At 43.5% G+C, this 19,838-nt stretch overlaps 1 protein-coding gene across 1 annotated transcript in view; it reads right to left on the bottom strand.

The window, feature by feature from the left end:
* The window catches only part of LOC126095774 (nonsense-mediated mRNA decay factor SMG5), a 283,868-nt gene that overhangs the window by 188,441 nt on the left and 75,589 nt on the right, over positions 1-19,838 (bottom strand). The window contains exons 5-6 of the mRNA XM_049910581.1: positions 12,960-13,063; positions 4,471-4,678 (exon numbers count right to left, since the gene is read on the bottom strand). Coding sequence (XP_049766538.1) covers positions 4,471-4,678; positions 12,960-13,063 — 312 coding nt within the window. The remainder of the gene's footprint in view (positions 1-4,470; positions 4,679-12,959; positions 13,064-19,838) is intronic.

Below are 19,838 nucleotides of genomic sequence, written 5' to 3'. Positions count from 1 at the left end.
GAGACTCGAACTCGGGACCTTTGCCTTTCGCGGGCAAGTGCTCTACCAACTGAGCTACCGAAGCACGACTCACGCCCGGTACTTACAGCTTTACTTCTGTAAAGCTGGATACTGGCAGAAGTAAAGCTGTGAGTACCGGGCAACCAGAAACATTACCAACACATTCAACAACTCCGACACGAGAGGAAATCACAAACATAATCAAAAATCTCAAAAACAGGAAAGCATGTGGAGAAGACACAATTACAGCAGAAATACTCAAGCTTGGGGGAGAAACATCAGTAGAAGCACTACACAAAGAACTTGAACAAGTATGGGAAACCAAGAAAATCCCAAGTCACTGGAAAACTACCCTAATTCACCCTTTGTTTAAAAAAAGTGACAAAAGGGATGTTAACAACTATCGTGGAATATCGCTTCTCCCAGTCCCATACAAAATTCTATCAAAAGCCCTGCTCAATCGAGTATCACCAATTATAGAGGGAAAACTTGGAGAATATCAAGCTGGCTTCAGACCAGGAAGATCCTGCGCCGAACAAATTTTTAACCTCAAAACAACAATGAACTATTTATCTACAAGGAGCAAGAAATATTTCATAACATTCATTGATTTCAAAAAGGCTTATGACTCAATCGATAGGGACACACTCATCAAAACACTTCGAGAATATGAAATAGATGAAACAACAATCACCATAATCAAAGAAACATTAACAAATACAACATCAAAAGTAAAATTTCAAGGAGAAATTTCACGGCATTTCGAGGTCAAAACCGGCGTCAGACAAGGAGATGCGCTGTCCCCGGTACTCAACTGTGTTCTGGATAAAGTCATAGCGGAATGGAGAAAACTCACGCAAAAACATGGAGTTGAGAAAGTCCAAATTGGAGGGAAGTGCTACAAAGCCATTGAAACCAACTGTTTTGCCTTCGCTGACGATCCCGCCTGTTTAGCTTACACACAAAAAGACACAATAAAATAAATAGAATTACTTAAAGAAACTGCTGAAAAAGCAGGCTTGCAAATTTCATTTGAAAAGACAGAAATCATTACAAATATCAAAAATCCACCAAAGAAAATAACTACGAAATACGGGAAAATACAGGTATCTAAACATTTTAAATATCTTGGTGAACTAATTCAGCCTGTGGCAAAAGGTCATCCAGCCTGCTGGGCTAGAATACAAAAACTAGAGACAGCAACTCACTACTGCAGACAAATGTACTCAAAAAAATGTATATCCAAAAACATTAAACTCAGACACTACCAGACTGTCATTAGACCGCAGATACTATATGCATCAGAAACACTGGCAAATTTTACATACGCAGAACAGATAGAAAATCGTGAAAGAAGAATTGTGAAGACAATTTTTGGACACAGGAAAATAACAGATGATCAAGGCAAGCCTGTATACAGACTAAAAAGCAAGAAAGAAGTGTATACGAAGTGCAGCAAAATTACAGACGAAATTAGAAAAAGAAGAAGCTCCTTTTATGCTCCGATCATGAGGATGAACCCGAATAGGCTTACAAAACAAATATTTTCGTACATCACAAATCTAAAAAATAAAAATTTATGGTTTATCAACACAGAAAGAGATCTAAAAGAAATGGACACAGATCAGGAAACAATATTTAACAGAAACCTTTGTACAAAAAAACTGAATTCATTCACGGGTTTCGGTGTGAAAATTAAGAAGACTTGTGGAACTAAATTGTCTGAAGAGAGAAAAGCCGCCTTCAGCGCAAGAATGAAAGAAGTGTGGACTGAGAGAAAGAAGACTTCCCAGAAGCGCAAGAAATAACTGTTTTCACGGTCTTTAACAGCCAAATTTAAGTATCCTGTCACAAGTGGGGCACTTTTGTGGTTCTTCTGTGGGAGGTTCTGGGTTTGAGGAGATGAAGAAGTGGCTCTGGTTATTTGCTTCTGTACCAGGTCGGGAGGGTAGTTGCGGGATGCGAAAGCTGTTGTCAGGTTGTTGGTGTAATGCTGCAGGGATTCCGGACTGGAGCAGATTCGTTTGCCACGAAGACCCAGGCTGTAGGGAAGGGACCGTTTGATGTGGAATAGGTGGCAGCTGTCGTAATGGAGGTACTGTTGCTTGTTGGTGGGTTTGATGTGGACGGATGTGTGAAGCTGGCCATTGGACAGGTGAAGGTCAACATCAAGGAAAGTGGCATGGGATTTGGAGTAGGACCAGGTGAATCTGATGGAACCAAAGGAGTTGAGGTTGGAGAGGAAATTCTGGAGTTCTTCTTCACTGTGAGTCCAGATCATGAAGATGTCATCAATAAATATGTACCAAACTTTGGGTTGGCAGGCCTGGGTAACCCAGAAGGCTTCCTCTAAGCAACCCATGAATAGGTTGGCGTACGAAGGGGCCATCCTGGTACCCATGGCTGTTCCCTTTAATTGTTGGTATGTCTGGTCTTCAAAAGTGAAGAAGTTGTGGGTCAGGATGAAGCTGGCTAAGGTAATGAGGAAAGAGGTTTTAGGTAGGGTGGCAGGTGATCGGCGTGAAAGGAAGTGCTCCATCGCAGCGAGGCCCTGGACGTGCGGGATATTTGTGTATAAGGAAGTGGCATCAATGGTTACAAGGATGGTTTCTGGGGTAACGGATTGGGTAAGGCTTCCAGGTGTTTGAGAAAGTGGTTGGTGTCTTTGATGAAGGATGGGAGACTGCATGTAATGGGTTGAAGGTGTTGATCTACGTAGGCAGAGATACGTTCTGTGGGGGCTTGGTAACCAGCTACAATGGGGCGGCCGCGATGATTGGGTTTGTGAATTTTAGGAAGAAGGTAGAAGGTAGGGGTGCGGGGTGTTGGTGGGGTCAGGAGGTTGATGGAGTCAGGTGAAAGGTTTTGTAGGGGGCCTAAGGTTCTGAGGATTCCTTGAAGCTCTGCCTGGACATCAGGAATGGGATTACCTTGGCAAACTTTGTATGTGGTGTTGTCTGAAAGCTGACGCAGTCCCTCAGCCACATACTCCCGACAATCACGCCGGAAGAATGACGATGGACCGGACAGCCTTCAGATCACGGATAGTCTGGGCTTCAGCAGTGGTGATGTTGGGAGTAGGATTAAGGTTTTTTAAGAAGGATTGAGAGGCAAGGCTGGAAGTCAGAAATTCCTGGAAGGTTTGGAGAGGGTGATTTTGAGGAAGAGGAGGTGGGTCCCGCTGTGACGGATATATATATATATATAGTGCTGGCAGGTCGACAGACACACAAACATACACACAAAATTCTAGCATTCGCAACCAACGGTTGCTTCGTCAGGAAAGAGGGAACGAGAGGGAAAAATGAAAGGATGTGGGTTTTAAGGGAGAGGGTAAGGAGTCATTCCAGTCCCGGGAGCGGAAAGACTTACCTTAGGGGGAAAAAAGGACGGGTATACACTCGCACACACACACATATCCATCCACACATATACAGACACAAGCAGACATATTTAAATATCCATCAATTTAAATATCCATCAATGGATCTGAGTTGTGTACAAAGTTTCCATTGTAATGTTATTTATACAATTGGACTTCAAAATGTAAGTTACACATCTTATCCCCCACCTAGATCATTGTGCTACAAGAGTGGCACAGTGTCGGAAGACAGAACTTATTCTGGATTTCCTGCAGACACAGTTCCGTTGTGGTACAGATAACAGATCATCACAGTGTGGGAGTGAAATGGTGTGGTAATTGGAAACATTCTCCAAAGTTGAAGTATGTGAGGCAGGATGATTCTTGTGGCCAAAACATCTAAACTACATGCATATTCACCGTGAAATTCTGGTGATGTATAGGTCAAATGTAATGTCACATCCAGCTGGAGTGAAATGTGCCAACAATTTGACCAAAGCTGCATAGACGTGAATGATGCTGATTGGGAAGAAAGGCCATTGACATCAACCTACAGACAACAAAGTTCATACAATCGAGGAACTAATTCGCAGCAATTTCAAATTTTCTGATGATGAGGACATTTGCACAGTGGTCCTTGAATGGCTCTGTGACCAAGAGTGGATTTCTGTCAAGAAATTACATGAATGGTGGAATGTTCTAACCACCGTATACAGCGACTTGGCGACTGTGTTCTAAAAATAGTATCATGTATCGGTGTCTCTTTGAAGTGTAGTGTAGCATTCAATAAAATTTATTTGGCCTGCCATAATAATGCATAACTTACTTTCTAAAGTCCTCTTATATACAGCTCTGTACTTTATTTATGTTTTGCGACATCCTTTAACTTAAACAAAAAGAAAGAGAAAAATTACAGCATCATGTGATGATAGTAAAAAAAGGTTTAATAAAACAGAGAATAAGCAATCATCAACAACAAAATGATACACAATAGCTGTACTGGCAACAGAAACAGTGCTTGTGGAAGTTCATAGTGTTACTTCATCAGTTCGGAGGTATTGACTAATTGCTGTAAGATTATATAGTTCATAGTTAATTGAGATACTAACCTGGTGAATGTCAGGAACTGAACTTTTGTTGTAGAACCAAATATCAACAAGGAGAAGAAATCTGGATACAAACTGATGGACAATATCAGTTGAAGATGGTCCTCCAGAAGGAATACAGTTTGCTTGTGCTTCCAACCATTTTGAGTTGCGATCAAATATTCGACGCAAGTTTCCATCAGCACCATCAAATGGCTGTTCACTTGTTATGCTTAAACCAGAGAAGACACACAAATTATTATACCTTACACACATCTACACTCATGTTCAGAAATAAAAAGAACACCTTGAATGAATAGAGACAGGACGTTCATATTCACAGAACATGGACATTAGTATGTTCTGCAGAAATGATTAGCATTTTGGTCACCTCGGTTCAGCACGTGTCCTGGCGCCTAGAAGGCACAGGGTCAGCCATGGGCCCTGATAACTTGTCCCATGCATGATGGCATCAACACATGTAAGGCACAAATGGTGTTCTGTTGTATAGCCATCCATGCTGCATTCACTTGGTGCCAAAGTTTATCTGTGGTGGTTGGTACCAGGTCAAAACTCTGAACCCGTCATTCCACCATATCCCACACATTTTTGACTAGCGACAAGTCTGGTGATCTGGCAGGCCAGAGCAAAAATCTGACATCCTGTGACACCAAGAAGGCATGTGTTTGTGCAGTAACATGTGATCGTGCATTGTCTTGATGAAAAATGGCTCCAGGATGTTGTGCAGGAAGGGTGTGGCTGTGGGTCACAGGATGTCATTCACGTAGGTCACACTGGTCACAGTGTCCTGGATATGCACCAACTACGATTTGAGATTATACCCAGTAGCACCCCACTCCATAAGGCCTTGAACTGACACTGTGTATCTCGTGTGAGAGCAGTCGCTGTGATGCCGCTCCCCCTGCCTGTGGCAAACCAAAATCCGGCCATCATTTTCAAACAAACAGAAACTACATTTGTCCAAAAACACTATCTGATGTCATTCCTGTCCCCAGAGACATTCTATAACTGCTGTCTAGCATGTTTCTGAACATTCATCAAAGGTAGGTGAAGATGTGGACATAACCCATGCTGTAAAAAAGGCGACAGACTGTCATTCCTGATCATGTACAATGTTCTACACTATTCCACTGTTGTGCCAGGGCTGAGGAGGGCGCACATCTGTCCTGCAATGCCATTTAGATGAGGTGTCAATCTTTCTGGGGGTCACACTGGGCGATGCGACATGACCCATCTCGTCATTGTTCTACAGCTTTCTGGTCATTCAGAACACAACCACTGCACTGCTGTAACATTTCGTCTCACGAGCAGCAATTTTCAGGTTGAATGCTCACATTCTTTCATGCCAATAATGCGCACTCTTTCAAACTCACTGATTTCACTGAATGATTCGTACATATGTCTGAATCACATCCTGCACGTCTGCTCAAGTCACAGTGATCCATTACTTTCGGTTTATAGTGACAACGAGAACCGCAGGCACATTTTACCAGTAGTTGGTGTTCCACCCCAATATCGACATTGACTTTGAACCCGCGAGCCAACACGGTTCAAATGCTAATTATTTCTGCAGAGCATACTAATGTACTTCTCCTGTGAATATGAACATTCTATCTCTAGTCATTCAAGGTGTTGTGTTTTTTTTCTGAACGTAAGTTTAGTTAGACATTTCATATAACAAATAATACATAAAATACACAAATCAAAAATGGAATACTAAATGTTAATGGTCACCTCACACTGAGAAAAAGAATAGGAAAGACAGAGATGTAGAATTTTCAGTCCATCAATGAAAGCTGCTGGACTAAATCTTCCAGTAGAGTGCCAATATTTTACACCATACAGCCCTACCAATATTAAATTAACTTTGGAAATAAGGTAATGGTCAATAATTAGTTGAATTCTGCAAAAAATGACATCACATTATGAGTTTTAAAGACTGTTCTTCAATCACTTTTAATAGTAAATTTATAAATGAAATGAAGCTAAAGGTATATACCCAAGGGTAAAATATTCCATCCTGGATGCACAAATATTATTTACTCCACTTTAAGTTTATCCACTGATATCTGACAGACATAAAATTATCTTCTACTTCCAGAGAACAAGAAAGAGAAAAGTGGAAACAAAAAAAAGGAGCATGAAAGAATCACTAGCATAATTTGACTACTTCATAAATTTACAGAGCCTACTTGTTAATTGCAAAACTTTTCTTGAATGCTACCAAATAAGGTGCAGACTGAAATGGGAAAAGAAGCTGTGCTGAGGGAACAAGCTCCACCTACATCAAGCTATGATGATATTGTAAATGAGTTTTGTGCTTTATACCAAAAGCCAATACGAACAAAAAAAATGGTACAAGGAAGTAAAAAATACTTAAAAGTTACATGCATGTGTCTTATTATGATGACTATTTTCAAAAATGGTACTTACTGCTACAAATACCCTATCAGATCTCAAAGCAAACTACTTAATGGCCACTACAATTACACACACACACACACACACACACACACACACACACACACACACACACAAAGCCGCCACCACCACCGCCACCACCACCACCACCACCACCAGCGATGACGACTACAACCACCACCATAAAAACTCAAAGTCTTCAAACATCCACTGATTTCAAAACTAACCAGCCCAATGGGCACGAAAAGTTCATGAAATGGTACAAATTATGCCTCTAGCACCAGGGCATTATACTGAGCAACACCACGGCAGAGGTTGCATTCTACCAAGAATAGGCACCTGATGAGTGCTATGCTGGGTCTGCATCTATGAAGCAGTTACCAAAGTTTTATTCAACATAAATCAGAAACACAGACTCAGAGCAAACACGAAAGAAATGCTTCTAAAGTTTTGAGTCTCGTATGGAGGAAAATGGACAAACAATGAAGTTGACAAATGAGATCTCAAATGAGTTGGTATTGAAGACAACAAAAAAAGGAAAATCAAATCTGCTTCTGATCTGCAATCTAACCGTATGCAGTATATCTAGAGCAGGATACATCTGCTGCAAACAGGAAACATGACGATACTCCACACTATGGGTGAATTAGAATGCATTACTGGATGACTGACGAATTTAGGATAAAGAGAGCAGATGCTGAAGAAGAAAATCAAGTGTGACCAAGCTTTTGTCCAAAAGTTTGCGAGTTTTCAAATTGGTTGTGTGTGTGTCTATGGCTCAATATCTTTACTGTACAGAGTGGATGAGCACTGTTCTTTAGAAAACTGGCACCATGATACTGTTACATGAGATGTAGCACCTGAGGTCATAGGATGTTTGTGGTGTACCACTGTGCCCCAATCACTACCAGCCATGACCTGAGGACGTACCCGATGGTTCTCCACACTTTGATGCTGCAAGTATCACCAATGTGCCTCTTCAAAATATTGGACGAATGGATAACCTCTCCTTAGGTTGCCACAATACTGACTGGGGGTAGAGGAGAGCCACCATGTCTTGCCATTCACCAGCTATCCGTGCTTTCTAGGCACAGAATCACTAAAAAACACAGCTGTTTGTTTTGTAGTATTACTGGCAGCCTATGCGTGGAATGGTAATTTCCTAGTCCAGCAGCTGCTAGTCTCCAACCAATGGTTCAGGATGACAGAATACTTCAGGGGGTCCATTACTTCAGATGGTAGGCACAGACATGAAGGTGGTTGGTGCTCATTAGCATATATCTTCCCTTGTGGTGGTCGATCTGATCGACTGGAACCCTGACAACGAATATGCCTACCTTCACATTCTCAAGGCAGTCCAAAACCGAGCCACTGCTGCATCTGAGTGCCCCACAAATCTGGATACTGCAAAATTCAACCAACTGTCCAAATGAAGACGCACAATGACATGCCCTTTATACTCTGCCAGGTCCTGCTAATGCTGCCTCACACAAGTATGTGGCACCTTAGAATCATTCAACATTACCGAGCCTGATAACAACTCTCAACAGGAACTATACTAATGTACTCTGGTGACAATTCTATCCCTCACAGAGAGCTGCAATTATAATAATTTGCAAAACTGCCAATGGTATGTACATGTATATAGTTACAGTGACATCTGATCATGTCTTGTGGTTGTTTTACTTTTTGTCAGGCAGTGTATGATTGCACACTATGAATTAATCTGTCTGAACTGCCATTAAAATGGTTGCTAATAAATTAAAAAGAGAAAGATACAAATAATGTCATCACTTTTCCAGATTTCTAAGTTTCATTTTGTTTATTGTATTCCCTCACCAAATGTACATACATGGTTCCATCAGTGTGGAAAAAAAAAAAACACCAGGTTGGTTGGTTGATTTAAAAGGGGGGGGGGGGGGAGGAGGAGGGACTATCCTATCAGGTCATCGGTCCCTCATTCCAATTAAAATAATTCCACAAGGAAGGGAGTAAAATAATTGAGACATACAAAACACAGCTGGAAGGAAGGAGAAAACTGCAAGAATGACAGAAGGGCAACAAACACTAAAATGGACAAAATCTGACAAGAAAACCACAGAGATGCGCAAGAAACATGTAGAAGAGATCAAAACAAGAGAGCAGATTACCATGGCTGGCTGACCATGAAAATAAAAAGGAGAAGCTGGCCACTCTGCAACACATTAAAACTTCCTTCCTAAACACACTAGGGTGGAGGACACAGAGGGACAAATGACATATGCTAAAACGTAGATCAAATGATAAAACCCACCCTCACAAATAAAACGTAAAACTAAAGTTGCTGTTGAGGCATTGTCACCCAACACCGAAGGTAGGGTGCTGGGAAAGTTAAAAATCCGCCACAGAGTGGCTAAAAGTGGGCAGTCCAGCAAGAGGTGGACTACCGTCATTTGTGAGCCACAGTGACACCAAGGTGGGTTCTCACAACGGAGGAGGTAACCATGCGTTAGCCATGTATGGCCAATGCGGAGTCGGCAGAGGACAACTGTTTCCCTGCAAGAGGACCTCATGGAAGACTTTCACACATTAGTACTCTCCGTAATGACACACAGTTTGTTGTGCATACTGTTATGCCAGTCCGTCTTCCAAAGCCGAAAAACCCTGCGGTGTAAGACAGAACTCAGGTCAGCTTCAGAGATACCTATCTCCAGAAGCGGTTTCCGTGTCGCCTGTTTGGCCAGCCAGACAGCAAGTTCGTTGCCAGGGATTCCGATGTGTCATGGGGTCCACACAAACACCACAGAACGGCAGGACTGTTCCAGGGCATAGGTGGACTCCTGAATGGACACTACCAAAGGATGGTGAGGGTAGCACTGACAGACAGCTTGTAGGCTGCTCAAGGAGTCAGTACACATGAGAAATGACTCGCCAGGACATGAACAGATGTGCTCAAGAGCACAAGATATGGCTGCCAGCTCTGCAGTGAAAACACTGCAGCCATCTGGCAAGGAGTGCTGTTCAATATGTCCTCCATGAACATACACAAAGCCTACGTAACCTTCAGCCATCGAGCCGGCGGTGTAAACCACTTCATGACCCTGGTTCAAGTTGAAAATCGAGAGGAAGTGATAGCGGAGAGCCACAGGGTTAATGGAGTCCTTAGGGCCATGCGAAAGATCCAGAAGAATCTGCGGCCTAGGTGTACACCGTGGAGGTGTATGTGAATGGACCTCGAGGAGCGGTGGTAACAGGAAGGACTCCAGTTCAGACAGAAAGGGACTGGACCCGAACCGCAATTGGAAGCCCTGTCCTGGGCTGCTGATGAGGGGGGTGAAGCGTCATGGTTGGGAAAAGGAGACGGATGTGGAGGAGAACTATGAATATGTGCAATGTAACGCAAGCAGTTGTGCACGCCTAACCTTCAATGGAGAGACTCCGGCCTCCACCAGGACACTGGTCACCAGGCTCGTTCTAAAAGCTCCTGGCATACGCCACAGTGGTGTAGCGGGTCGAGTAAACACAACGCTGAGGGCACCGTCGAACCGTAAACCGGACTCCTATAGTCAAGGCGGGATCGAACAAGGGCTCTGTAGAGCTGCAGCAGCGTAGAGTGATCTGCAACCCAGTTGGTGTTGCTCAGGCAGCGGAGGGCATTGAGGTGCTGCCAGCACTTCCTCTTAAGCTGACGAAAGTGAGGAAGCCAAGGCAATCGGGCATCAAAAACCAGTCCTAAGAATCGATATGTCTCCTACTGTGAGTGGATCCATCATTAAGGTAAAGTTCCGATTCTGGATGAATTGTGCAATGCTGACAGAAATGCGTGACACACGTCTTCACGGCTTAAAACTGGAAGCCGTGGGCAAGAGCCGATGACTGCGCCTTGTGAATGGCTCCCTGTAGGTGCCACTCAGCAACACCAGTACTGGAGGAGCAGTACGAAATACAGGAGTCATCTGCATACAGAGAAGGCGAGGCTGACTGCCCTACAGCTGCTGCTAGACTGTTAATAGCCACTAAAAATAGAGAGACACTCAATACGGAGCACTGCGGAATGCCGTTCTCCTGAATACGGGGTAAACTATGAGAGGCACTGACTCGGACACGGAAAGTATGGAGTGACAGGAAATTCTGGATAAAAATCGGGAGCGGGCTCCGGAGACCCCACTCGTACAATGGATATGATGTCACCAGGTCGTGTCATATGCTTTACGTAACTCAGAAAAGACAGCAACCAGATGTTGGCATCTGGAAAAGGCTGTTCAGATGGCAGACACTAGGGCCACAAGATTATCAGTCTAGTATGACCCTGGCGGAAGCTGCCCTGACACGGAGCCAGTGGGCGACGTGACTCCAGGACCCGACCCAACCGCTGACACACCATACGTTCCAGCAGCTTACAAAGAAAGTTGGTGAGGTTGACGGGCCGTTAGCCTCCCCGCCATTGCGATGTAAAGACTCCATCGCACCAGATCCAGTTAAAGATGACGAGGAGATATCACTTATAGGCAGACGAGAGATGTTTTATCATCTGACTGTGGATCCGATCTGGCCCAGAAGCTGTGTCGGGGCAATGTGCAAGGGCGCTGAGGAGCTCCCACTCTGTAAAATGAAGCATTATAGGTTTCACTGTGGCGTGTAGTGAACAGAGGACTTTCCTTCCCATCCACCGTTTGAGGGTGTGAAAAGCTGGGAGGTGGTTCTTCAATGCAGAGGCTCGAGCATAGTGCCCAGCACAGTGTTCGACAATCGCGTTTGCATCAGTAGATAACACGCCACTGATGTTAATGCCAGGGACACCTCTTGGGGGTCCGGTACCCAAAAAGACGTCTGATCTTCGTCCAGACTTGGGAATGTGACTGCACCCAATGGTCAACACGTACCTCTCCCAACACTCCTGTTCCCGTCGTTTTATAAGCTGGGAACCACGGGCACGGAGCCGCTTAAAGGCTATTAGGTGTTCTGGGGAAGGGTGCCGCTTATGTCGCTTTAGAGCTCACTGACGCTCTTTAATTGCCCCAGCAACTTCCGGCGACCACCGAGGGACTGTCTTTCGCCGGGGGCACACTAAAGAACGAGGGAGCGCGTTTTCTGCCGCAGAAGCGATCATTGTAGTGACCTGCTCGATGACAATATCAATGGCACCGTGTGGGGGAGATTAAGCGGTGACAGCAGAGGTGACGGCTTCCCAGTCTACCTCGTTTAAAGCACATCTGGGTAGGTCTCAGTGAGCATGACGCCGGGGGAGTGACAGGAGGACGGGGAAGTGGTCACTACCACACAGGTCGTCATGTGCTCTCCAGTGGATAGATCGGAAACACCAGGACTGCAAACCGAGAGATCAATGGCCGAATATGGGCCGTGTGCCACACTGAAATGTGTGGGGGCACCCGTATTTAAGAGGCAGAGGTCAAGCAAGGGATGACGTACTACGCTTCATGGCGCATCATCCGCCCTGATTCCACAAACTCCGACCAAGGGCCCTCCCCATGGGTGCCACCCAACCGCAGCAAAGGCCACCTGGCAGGACGGTCATTGCTGGGAGTCCCGATGCCACAAGGTAACGGGCATCTACTCCTTACGCGAGAAGTTAATGGCACGGGCAACAGCAGAGCAATCCCTGTGTGGTCAGGAGGCTACAACAACAGGGTACATGGCAGCCCCACGACAACGGACTGGTTACCGTGCTAGATATCAGGTGCAAAAATGAGCTAAGAAGTCCATTATCATTGACAGCGCAGAAAGCGATACTGAAAGAGGATGGAAGAAAACGCACCCAGGAGGGTGACCTTGCCCAACAGCTGGAGAACGAGCAGAAAAGCAGACCCACGTCGACGAAGGATGCGAGAGGTATCAGCGCATGATGGACACAATGCACCATGTAAGGCGCCCTTCCCCAATTGGCTCGCTCTTCGGGAAAATTTTGAAAAATGGACGTCAAACTCTACAGGGGACCATCACATAAAAGCAAAAATGTGTGAGACTCCTTTTAGTCGCCTCCTACGACAGGCAGGAATACCTCGGGCCTATTCTAACCCCCGGACCCACAGGGGGACATCATATTGGTTCAGTTCTTATGTGTGTATACTCACCTACGCATGTAGTGGTAAGCAGCATCAACACAATAGTTCCTGGTGCCTGCCACAGTTCCTAGTTGATTGTGAGGCATTCCATTTCCAGGTAGTACCATTAAAGCCTAAACAATTAAAACTTATCTTATAATTGAGTTAATTGAAATATATGAAAGAACCATCATAAACACACAAAACAAAATGGGAAAATCTGTGCAATGTTGAAGTAGGGAACTGAACCTTCAAAATGAGATCGTATAATAATTTCCAGGTAGTACATTAAAGCCTAAACAATTAAAACTTATCTTATAATTGAGTTAATTGAAATATATGAAAGAACCATCATAAACACACAAAACAAAATGGGAAAATCTGTGCAATGTTGAAGTAGGGAACTGAACCTTCAAAATGAGATCGTATAATATCTAAGTGTAAGTGCGAGAGACATTTAGATAATGTATTGTAACAGAGAGCAACTTCAACTGCTACACAGATTATTACTTCCATCTCCTCACTGGTTGGTTTGATATTTAAAGGTGGTTGAGTGACTTTTCCTGTCTTGCTCTATTTAAATTTTTTCACTGTGCCATTTTGAATTTCCTGTCCATCTTTATTCCATGTCTGTTTCTATACATATACTCTGCAAGCCACTGTTTAGTACACCATTGAGAGCACATTATACTGATCGATTTTCTTTCCTATTCCATTCGCATACTGAGCAAGGAAAAAACGACTATCTCCATGGTTCCGTATGTACACTAATCTCTCGTATTTTATCACCGTGATCCGTACATGAGAGCTAAGAAGGTGGAAGCATAATGGTCGCACAGTGTTCATCAAGCACAGGTTCTTCACATTTGCCCAACAGGATTTCACTCAAGATATTCACCAGTAATCTTGTAACTTGATACTATCAGGTTCTTTCTCCTCATCACAGGCAGTAACTTACATTTAAATCACATTTAAAGGCACTTTCCATTCACTACAGCAATTGAAAATTTTCCCCATGTCTTTCTACAATTTCTTACGATCATAGAAACAGTTTACTGTACAAACAGCAATGTCACGGAACAGCCTTATAGGGCTGCTGATCCTATCTGCTTAATTGTTTACGTAAATTGCAAACATTAGAAGCACTATTATGCTTCTTTGGGGCACATCTGCAGTAACATGTGGGGCTACCACCCCCTTCGGCAGGCAGTGAAAGCCATTGATACCACTGCACTGGCTGGTCACCATTACAACTCATCCATTTTTCCACATCAGTTGCAGAGGGACTCGGCCACAAGTGAGAGGTATCACTGCAAATCTGCCGCACAGACACTCCCTAGTGCCATCTGTGCCGGACTTCACTAGAGCCATCTATTTATATGGCTGCTGCTAGACACTAAATCCCTTTAGTCTTCAGTTGCAGTACTGTGCCGAAACTATTCTCTATGTATGGAACCACATGCTGTTAGGGGATGGGATGGCTGCCTAGACAGGTGGGCACAGTGCATCACTTGCAATAGAGATGGACATCTCACTTCCGTACGTTGACCCCCCTAGATCCAGTACTCGCCTCAACATGACCAAATGGATATTAATGTAATCCTCTCAAATTTTTGAAATGTAATGGTGGCATCAAAGAAAATGTTCATTACATTACACTTGCAATGTGCAACAGAGACATTCAACAACCAATAGATAATGAAGCATCAGTTTTCTTCTTGAACTTTCCTACATACCTCAAGCTAGGCGCACTGTCGTTCGAACCAACTGCTCACTGCCCAGTGGCATAACAAGCAGAAAATTACAATGAACGATCAATTTACTACTGAGGTGGCTTACAAGAATGTTGTACAGCACTTCATCTTCCTGGAGGTACTCAGCACAAACACGGAACATCTTTTCGGCTTAGACGCCTTTTCGCTTCTGGGTTTGTCATTGATGATTCAGTGAACCTTATCTCTGACCAAATATCTTCTAAGGGGATCCAACCTGAAGGAGCTACAATCTTACTTTGGCAAAATTACTTACTGCAGTAAATTCATTCCTGATGCTGCAAAGACTGCTTAACCTATGGACAATCTTCAAAAGGAAGGCATCTCATTTTCTTGGCTGGGAGATTGCAAACAGGATTTCCAGACCCGCAAACATGCCTCACACTCTGCACTTTGCTTCACCACTTTCCATCAGGGAAAGCAGTTGGTGGTGGCTCCCTACACATCTGAATGAGGCTTTGGCACTGTCTTAATGCACTGTAACACTGATGGCTCTGAACAGCCAAAATACTCGACACTGCCCAGAAGAAGTAGCCCCACATTGAAAACAAAGTTCTCATGGCCATTTTTGAAATTAACAACGTTTGACATTGTTCTCTACAGAGCCAAGTTAGATTTAATCACTGATCACTAGCTTTTGATATCACTCTTCAGCCCAGCGATTAAGCTGCTCAATCGAATGGCCCACCATCTCCAGTGACGGGCTCTTTCTGTCAGCAGATACATTTCCAAAATGCTACTCAGCATGCAAACGTTGATGCCCTTTTGTGCCTACTCATGGGCTCCTATCTGGCATACAATCGATGTGAGATCCTTTGTTTCCACCTACACGATGACGTCCAGCAAGCCATGGACCATTTTTCCATCACCAGAGCCCAAATCAGAGGTGTCATGGGCAAGGACACAATATTTCAGTACATACATCATTACATCATGGAGGGATGGTCAAATTGGATGCCCGGTTGGAACTCTAATCCCTACAGCACTATTTTCAACTCCATCGCAGGCTAATTCTTGTGGATGGTGTCACTGTGTTACAAACAGACCAGAACTCTCCATGGGTGGTTCTATCAGAACCTCTTCGATCGGATATCCTGTGTCTCCTGCACCACAGAAACTATGTCTTTTGTACCAATATGTTCGCCAGGTGCTATGTCTACTGCCCAGAATTGACAGGCAAATCAAGCACCTCGTAAGAAACTGTCATAAATGTGCAATGCAGCAAGCTGCACCCAACCAGTCTTTCTCACCCTCACTGGTGCCCTTGCAGTTTTAGGACGAAATTCATCTCAATTTCAATGGCCCCCTTCTGGACACCACCTGTTGACAGTTCTCGACGACTACTCCATGTTTCCCTACACTGTTAATTGCCATTCCACCAGTGTGGAGACAACTATAAAGGCACTCGCCAGATTTTTGCCATCGCCTGTGGTGATGTGACCAACCATCTCCGTCACCTGTCACGTTTCTAGACGCTCCACACAACAACGACATCCAACTTCCCTCTACTTCCCTGGCTCCCTTTTTTCCCCTCTCCACCTCTAGAGCTTTCCTTTCTCCCTTCGTCATACTCCAGCATGCCATACGCAGCTGAGCACTCATCGCTCTCCTTTTCTAGGCCATCCATTGAGGACCACACAACAGAGAAGCCACAGCAGGAAGCGCCACCGGATCTTCCCAAGCAGCACCTCCACCTGGGATGCTTTCATCTTCTTGGGCCAATGGTGGAAATTGAATGCCCTACTCTACTTTGCCATGACCCAGGTGCCATCACCATGCTTGTTTCCTCCAGCTGTACACCCCTGCGGGGGCTGACATGGGATTGGTCAAGCCTGCCAGCCCCTTCGATTCTTCCACGGACGTCATTCTTGTCCGACAAGCCCTTCTGCATCCTGCAGGGCGTAGGGCCAAATAACACAATGTTGCTCTATGCCCCTGTACATGGAAAGGACTGTAGGGGAAACCATAATCTCCTGTCTCTTCATGACTTTTTTTTACATTATCCAATTGTTGGCTCTGAACACTATGGGACTTAACATCTATGGTCATCAGCCCCTAGAACTTAGAACTACTTAAACCTAACTAACCTAAGGACAGCACACAACACCCAGTCATCACGAGGCAGAGAAAATCCCTGACCCCGCCGGGATATCCAAGTGTTGTTATGAATTTCCTGTAGACTACAACTGCCCTTCTTCATGTTCTTCCTGAAGCCATTTCACTTTAATTAGCTTCCTTCAGTAACTGATTTCATTTCTAAGTGAGTTATACTGCTGTATTCTTTTGCTTTCTTGAACATTTTTGTATTTCCTTCTTTTGTTGATAAATCGAAGTTTTCTTCTGTTATCCACAGTTTCTTTGCAGTTGCCTTTCTTAGAGCTACCGCTGTCAGTCTATCTTCCGTGATTACCCTTTTTAGCAAAGTTCTTTCCTCATCAACTGAACTACAGTACAACCCCGTTTTTATGTCCTCGCATTTTACATTAGCAGACTTTTTACGTTCATTTTGGTTGGTGCCAACAGAAACCCTATTCTCTCAATGCAATGCTTTTCCATCAGTAACAATTCTGTGTTACAATGTTTCCTGCATTTTAAGTCTTCTCTGACTGCATCATGACCTTTAACATTGATTTTTATGCAGATTTCTAAAAATCATATTCCTGCTCAATGTCAGCCTTGGAACAAAGCAGAAAATCCAAAGTTATTGATCGTGTAACATAGCACTAGCACAATTAGAAAGATTTTCATTTCAGCATGTTGGGGTACGGTCACCTGTGCTATAGGTTTGCAGTGTTTGGAAGGGTGGGGAAGTATGCTGAGTCACTGTCTTAACAATGATCACGAGCTGATGATAATGACTCTAGCAACAACCTTCCTTCTGCTCATTGCATCGTACTCCAACAATTTTAATTTCATTTTACAGTAGTTTATGGAAATAAAGACTGCTTTTGAAGAGGGCCACCTCTATAATGGGCTTTCATGAATCATTTGTTACTTCCATGTGAAATATAGTAATCTGTACTAGGTGTGCAGTCTTGGCTTGATACGACCTGATGTCAGGCATTAAACATTCCCCCTCAAGATGCTCCGCAACATAATTAAGATTTCTGCACTCATTCTCAGGCAAGAGATCCCTTGGCCAAGCGATCTCCTTGTTGGCAGCAAGCTGTAGATTTCATGCCTATTTTTCTCTGTTTACAAAGACTGCCAGCTTCAATGTTTTAACCAATACTGTGTTTCAAGTTTTATTTTCCATAATTTCATAATGATTATGAATAATTAGTCTCATATTAAAGCATGTATATCTTTTTAATGTGTTTTCATGAAAGACTTTTGCTTCTGTGTTTTATTTACACAGTTGGATATGCTCAGAATGACGAGGCTAACCCACGTGGACATTTGCATGTGTCAGCACTTGGCCATTGCCTTTGTGACTGATGCTTTGTATACTGTGGAGAGACAACTATAGCTAACAGCTGTTAGAAAGACACACATACAATAAATTATTTAAGATTTTTCTAATTAGGAAAATTTAAATTGTTTATTTTCATATTTTGAACAATGTAAAGAAAATGACAGTAAGAGTAATTTATTTATTTCAGCTTTCCTGTGTTTTACACTTTCCTGCATTTTACACTTTTTTGGATCAGTACTCTGAAAAGTGTAAAAAGTGGGTTTAACTGTATCACTTGTAGTTTTCGTTATCACTTTATCTTCAGCCTCAGACAACTTTCTAACACTATCATCACAGAATCCAGTATCTGATTTTGAAATCTCTCTCACCGTGATGTAATACAGTTATAAGCAGTCCTGAGACAGTTGCCATATTTGCAAGAGATGTGCTTATGTGATTTTTATTTTGGAAGAAGGACTTTGTTCAAAAGCTTATTTTCCTAGTAGTCCTTTTTCATTGTGACTATCTGTGACTCAATGTCCCTTTTATGTGCTGAGTAGCAATGTAACCTTTCCGTATTGTTGTTATTCCATTATTCCATCCAATACTAAATTGTATTACATAAATCATACAGAAGTGGACACAGTAAGTTAAATTTAGCAACATCTGTTAGATATTTAATATACAACTGAACAATTATAAATAACCTTCACAAATAAATCTGTGTAAACACTGAGTTGGCATTGGAAAGGTATGACACAGTCAGCACAGACAAACTGAGAAGGGAGTTGCTTGTTAGATGTGTTATAAGAAAGAAGTGTTTCGCAATTTCACCATGTACCAAAGTACTGTCCAATGCTAACACCCATTTCTAAACTTTTAATGCATATAAAACGTAAGTGGAGCCAAAGGCAGCACTGAAACTGACTCCATTTTCTCAATTTGCTTCAATTAGTTTCACAAAATTCATTATGTCAAATTTATTCACAGCTGCTACTTTGAACCTGGAGATACAAACTATACAGTTTTGACTTCTACTAGATTGTCAGGAACAAAGCTAAGCATATTGTGCACCCTAGTTTTCTTAGGCACATAAGAATCTGTGATGTTTAACTCACATCAGGCATTCTACAAAGATTCCGGGGGGAGAAGTTGCAAACCCATGTGCGTGAGCCACCCCCCCCCCCCCTCCACACACACACACACACACACACACACACACACACACACACACACACACACACAACGCATCCAAATGACAATGTCGCTGAAATGACTCGTTTGTCATTGGTTAGTGTGGTATCACTGGTACAGTCACTCACTAGGGTACAGACAAATCTGTGCACGTTGGGTGCCTAGATTGTTGACAAGAGAAATGGAAACAATGAGGAAGAATGAGTGCAAGGGTCTCATGAAGACCTTTACTGAAGAATGGAAACAGTGCTTCAATGACGTGATTACCCAGGATGAAACATGGTTGTTTTTGTCCGAACCTGAGAGCAAAACCCTATCCACGGAATGGCGTCATCCGGGTTCCCCTCGGAAGAAAAAACCAAGACTTTCACGAACAGCAGGCCGTTCGCTGATATGAAACTTCCTGTTAAGTTTGGAAGGTAGGAGATGAGGTACTGGCAGAAGTAAAGCTGTGAGGACGGGGCGTGAGTCATGCTTGGGTAGCTCAGTTGGTAGAGCACTTGCTCGCGAAAGGCAAAGGCCCCGAGTTCGTGTCTCAGTCCGGCACAC

This window comes from Schistocerca cancellata, chromosome 8 (assembly GCF_023864275.1).
Source record: "Schistocerca cancellata isolate TAMUIC-IGC-003103 chromosome 8, iqSchCanc2.1, whole genome shotgun sequence".
Taxonomy (NCBI): Eukaryota; Metazoa; Arthropoda; class Insecta; order Orthoptera; family Acrididae; genus Schistocerca; species Schistocerca cancellata.
The sequence above is the reverse complement of the archived record's forward strand: the minus strand, read 5'-3'. Positions and strand labels throughout refer to the sequence as shown.